Source organism: Sphaeroforma arctica, assembly GCF_001186125.1.
Source record: "Sphaeroforma arctica JP610 unplaced genomic scaffold supercont1.432, whole genome shotgun sequence".
NCBI lineage: Eukaryota > Ichthyosporea > Ichthyophonida > Sphaeroforma > Sphaeroforma arctica.
Window position 1 is genome coordinate 41,494 of NW_014040126.1, and position 6,191 is coordinate 47,684.

General features: G+C 40.8%; 1 protein-coding gene across 1 annotated transcript in view; it reads right to left on the minus strand.

Annotated features, from left to right (window-relative positions):
- Window positions 1-108: 108 nt before the first annotated feature.
- SARC_06194 (hypothetical protein) overlaps window positions 109-6,191 on the minus strand; it is a gene marked incomplete at both ends in the record, with an annotated part of 7,541 nt that continues 1,458 nt past the window's right edge. Inside the window, 7 exons of the mRNA XM_014299912.1 lie at window positions 109-263; window positions 937-1,052; window positions 1,765-1,870; window positions 2,627-2,735; window positions 3,243-3,301; window positions 4,637-4,737; window positions 5,883-6,078. Coding sequence (XP_014155387.1) covers window positions 109-263; window positions 937-1,052; window positions 1,765-1,870; window positions 2,627-2,735; window positions 3,243-3,301; window positions 4,637-4,737; window positions 5,883-6,078 — 842 coding nt within the window. The remainder of the gene's footprint in view (window positions 264-936; window positions 1,053-1,764; window positions 1,871-2,626; window positions 2,736-3,242; window positions 3,302-4,636; window positions 4,738-5,882; window positions 6,079-6,191) is intronic.

Sequence of the window (6,191 nt, forward strand, 5' to 3'; positions counted from 1 at the left end):
TATATACCAATACATATAGAATACACACACACACATATATATATATATATATATATATATATATACCCAAATACATATTCGAATATATATGGATTTATATATATAGACCTACAAAACATCGTGTTCGCTGGGTTTGGGTGGTCGGTCGAAGTCGCAGTTGCATGGCAGTGACACATCCCAGCAGGGTTTGTAGGCCATTACCTCATCGGCTGTGTTGACCAGCGCTATGCTGTTGTTGACAAAGTCGTGGGGTGCCTCCCATGCTGTGCACACGTGAGTGGGTGAACGGATGGCGGAGTGTTAAACGCATTAACGTGTTGTGTTATGTGAGCAGTACACTGTGTTCACCGTTGGTGTATGTTTATAAACGCTTTGTCACATTGCGTAAACGTATTCGGGGAATATGTCCAGTTCTGCGGTGTATGCAATTGCCCATCTGTCAGTCGTGTACCAGTTGCAGCTTCTATAGCGTGGCACAACACTAAACCCCTGAACCCTAAAACCCTGAAATAGGTATTTACGACACAAGTGTTGGCTGTGTCGGTAATGTTCTCTGCCTCATCAGTACTTAAACAGTCCCAATCAAAGCCAGCGATGCTTGTGGTGAGGGTACTACATAGTCTGTGGGTGTGTACGTATGATGGCAGTATTGTTTGTTGTTCAATTTAACGGCATTAGTGCTATAACTAATACACACACTAACACTACAACTACTACAACTACTACAACTACTACAACTACTACAACTACTACACACACTAACACTACAACTAATACATCTACTACACACACTAACACTACAACTACTACAACTACTACAACTACTACACACACTAATACTGCACCTATTACACACACGTGTACAATTGACACTCACACACTCGCACGTGTTTAGGCGGTAGGGTTTAGGATTTATGGTTTAGGGTTTAGACGCACCTCTTGTGGCTCCTCCGTCGTGCGTTGAGAACCAAAAGTGGTCTGCGCCAAAAGGTACCGAACTTTTCTGCGCCGCTGTCAACTGCGGCCGTCCACCGCTCAGGTAGGGCCAAGTCCTGCACCCAAAAAGAGGATATAGGACACCCACAAAGAGGTTACAGGGTTCATTGTTTAGGTTTAGGGGTTTCTTGTGGTCTAGGGTATAAGGTTTGATGGTGCTATAGTGCATAGCAGCCCATATCTTCAACTACACCAGGTGCATGAAATGGGATCTACTGTGTTTTTTACGGTTTTCAACACAAACTCAGTTCGAGTGAGAGGTGCATGAAATGGGGCCTACTGATATCACTTATACTGCGTTTGTGGTGAGAGTGGATTCGACATGCACCTTCTGTAATTCCCAGTATGTAGGTAATCTTGAAACCCTAAGACCCTATAGCCCTAAAACCCTAAGGCTAAAACAAGATTGCTATGCCTGTGATTCGGTTAAGGATCGCATCGTGTCACATCTGAACCCAGTCCGATACTCGCGCTTGTATATATACACAACTGACTACTATCCATGGGATCAAACTTGTATATGATATAGTATAATACGTGTATAACATAATATAAAACGCGAATAGTATAATATAACACGTGTATGATATAATAAAAAACTTTATAATAAAATATATATAATACGTGTAAAACGTAATATAATACGTCTATAATAAAATATAAAACACGTATATTACAACATAACACGTGCCCCCACCCGCACCATCCACTCCCCACAAAGCCCCCCCCACGGCACTGACCAAGCACCCTACACATAGACCCACATACGTGGAGACGAAAGTCACAGCGGCCGTGACATAGTCCATGGAGAACCGTTTGCCCTTCTCGTGGTTCTGTTGTTTGCTGAGCTTCTTGTTGGTGTGCTCCCATTTGGCTGTGTGTGGATGTGTGCGCATCACACCACAGTGGGCAGACGGGTGTGTGCATGACAGCGTGTGCGTGAGACAGAGATAACAAAAGTGGGTATCACAGGCGAGAAAATATGATATTTATGTGATAGTGAAAGTATGCGTCACATGTATAAGATACATCCCACGTGTGGTGTTATTTAATACGCATCACACGTGCAGCTTAGTTTAATGTATATGTACTAATGATAGTAAGCAATATGCATGTTGTGCTATCTAAAATACATCACACGTGTGTGTTATCTCATATATATGTATATCCATGAGGGATGCCTTTTGTGCACATGATATGTACTTCATTGTTAGGAGTTGTAACACACTTGTGCATTGCTATGTTGTGCATGTGCTCGGCATAGCATGTGTTTGTACCCTTGCCGCCTTCTTGATGTTTTATCGGGTGTATATATATATATATATGTTGGGTTTAGAGTTTTTCTCATATGTATATATGTAGGGTCCAGGAAGAGTTTAATCGAGATAGTGTAGTAGCGTAGCACGTGCTTGTGGTCGTTGTGTATAAGAAACGTCACCCACAGCCAAGCAACACTAACAAAAAACCATATACACTAACACCTCTCGCATAGCCAACCCATTCCAACAACCGAGCTCTAACATAACAGCAAATACACATCCAAAACACGAGAACTCTCCACAGATGTTAGGTCAGGGCTTAGGGTTTCCGCTAAACCCTAGTCCAAAAACCCAACACTCAGGAGCCGCACCTGCACAGGGAAGGACCGGGATCATAAACAGGTTGGCCTCGGTTGCATCTGTGGCGACGTAGGAGCTTCGCTTAAGCATCTCCACAAAATAGCGCTCTACGCCATAGCCCTACCGAGTGAACGCAAACAACCAACTGAGTCAATGACCCAACAGAGTACGTTGGCAGCAATGGGGCGGGCATGAGGGTGGGTGTATAGGCACTACACATGCACTGATAGCAGATAACTATACAAATGTATGAGTTTATAAGCACTGCACATGCACAAGGCACCAGCTGTACATAGAGTGGCTAATATAATACATCCAACATACGATAACCCAGCTCACACACCTACACATCACCACCTACCTTGTTCAAACATATGACAACCCAACTCACACACCTACACACCACCACCTACCTTATTCAAACATATGACAACCCAACTCACACACCTACACACCACCACCTACCTTGTTCAAACAAATGACAACCCAACTCACACACCTACACACCGCAACCTACTTTGTTCAAACATACGACAACCCAACTCACACACTTACACACCACCACCTACCTTATTCAAACATATGACAACCCAACTTAGACCTACATACCTACACATCACCACCTACCTTGTTATTGCCCGTGGCAATGCCGCATTGCGTGGATTGAATATCGAGTGGATGTCTGCCTGTCAATAACAGATGGCCAAAAATACTTGGATGTGAATAAGAGTGTCCTCAACGCAACAGTACACTTACACCGTAAGCATATACACTCTAACACATCACATCGCATATAACATATCCATTCTAATTACTTGGATATGAATAATCCCTATAACCATACACTAACACACAACATATCCATTCAAATTACTTGGATGTGAATAATCCTTAAAACCATACACTAACACATAACACATACATTCTAATTATTTGGATATGAATAATCCCTATAACCCTACACTAACATAACATATTCATTCGAATTACTTGGATATGAATAATCCCTATAACCATACGCTAACACATAACACATACATTCTAATTACTTGGATATGAATAGTCCTTATAACCATACATTAACACATAACACATGCATTTTATTTACTTGGATATGAATAATCCCTATAACCCTACACTAACATAACATATTCATTCGAATTACTTGGAGACGAATAATCCCTATAACCATACACTAACACAACACATACATGCTAATTAATTGGATATGAATAATCCCTATAACCATACACTAACACATAACACATACATTCTAATTACTTGGATATGAATAATCCCTATAACCATACACTAACATAACATTTTCCTTTAAATTACTTGGATATGAATAATCCCTATAACCATACACTAACATAACATTTTCCTTTAAATTACTTGGATATGAATAATTCCTATAACCAACGGCTATAAGGATATACACTGACACATGACAGGTTGACTCTAAGCCTGTAACCGACGATATTGCAGCAGTCAAGGTGAATGTCAAAGGTAGTCAGTTGAGCAGTTAGTGAACACATCAATTGAACGTGCGGTGCTATTCATGCTCACGCACTCGTTGGCTTTCTTGTAATGATTTTGTTCTTCTTTTTCTTCATATGTAGCCACACATGATACTTATTTGTATCACTTACATTCTATTTTTCATATGTACACACACATGATTCTTACTTGTAACACTTACATTCAATTCTGCATATATGAACACACATGATATTTATACCTGACACATTCACATTCAAATGTTTCGCATTGTATTGAGTTTAACGACACTTACGGTCAGATCATCCGAAAACATGATGTCATAAGCAACACACGACCAATCTCAGCAGCACTGCCGATGGATGTGTATATACATCACAAGCATAGTGTGTAGATCCATCCATGCACCAATATACACAACCCCATTACAAATAATATAAAAGTAACCATCACAAGTATGAAGTACGTATGAACAAGATATACCTACATACACCCCACACTCTGGAGAGGGCAGGGCTTACCGGTGTTGTCGGTGTATGACTCGATGTCGTAGACGAATATCTTCAAGTTCTGTCGCATGGCTGTCAGTCCTGTCTGCAGCTCTTCTGCGGTGGGCGGCTGCCTACAAGTGGGACAGTACATACCCAAGTCAATCAACGACCCCACACCCGGGGGCTAAACCCCAAGTCCTGAAAACCCAAGCCCTAGAAACTCAAAACCTGGACTTGGAGTGTGAGGTTTTTAGGTCACATACTGTGTATTGCTACCACCATAAGAGGTCATATGCATTCTCTGCCCTTGCACTGAGGCGGGACAGCGGTGGTGTTTGGTAGGATTGTCAGTGAGTGGTCAAAGGCTCTGGTATTGCGTGTGAAAAGTTCAGCGGTTGCCTTGGCAACGGGCTTGCCCCCACATACACACGTGAGTACAGAGAAATGAGACTCTTGCGGTCAATACAATACACCGTACTCAGTAACAAGTAAGCAACTGCACCCAAAAACACACACTAACAGTACTAATACGAAACATACACAAACACACACCACTTGCTTACTTCATATACCAACAGTAATAATACAAAACACACACAAACACACACCACTTGCTTACTTCATATACCAACAGTGATAATACAAAACACACACAAACACACACCACTTGCTTACTTCATATACCAATAGCAATAATACAAAACACACACAAACACACACCACTTATTTAATTCATATTAACAGTATTAATACAAACATTCACAAACAGTACTCATACTAAACACACACAAACAGTACTCATACTAAACACACACAAACAGTACAAATACAAAACACACACAATCATACACCACTTGTTTAATTCTTATACCTACAGTATTAATACAAAACATACACAAACAGTACTCATACTAAACACACACAAACAGTACTCATACTAAACACACACACAAACAGTACGAATACAAACACACACAAACATACACCACTTGTTTAATTCATATACCAACAGTATTAATACAAAACATACACAAACAGTACTCATACTAAACACACACAAACAGTACGAATACAAAACACACACAAACATACACCACTTGTTTAATTCATATACCAACAGTATTAATACAAAACATGCACAAACAGTACTCATACTAAACACACACAAACAGTACGAATACAAAACACACACAAACATACACCACTTGTTTAATTCATATACCAACAGTAATAATACAAAAGATACACAAACAATACTCATACTAAACACACACACCATGAGGCCGCTCTCTCCATCCTCTTGTGTTGTGTAGTACTGTTTGCTGTACCGCTCCTGCGGTGATTAGCATCGCCTTGGTCCAACTGAACTCTCTCATTGGGCTGGTCTCTTATGTGATCGTCTGCTTCGACAGCGTCGAATGATTCACTATCCGCCGATGGGGTGGTTGGCGATGTTACACCTCGTGACCATACTGAGTATAAAGTGGTAATAAGAGCAGATTAGAGTGGGTGTAGCGAGGCAAATACACATGAAAAGGATTGTGAAGCGCATGAAACGTATAAGAGCATGTGTACATACATACAA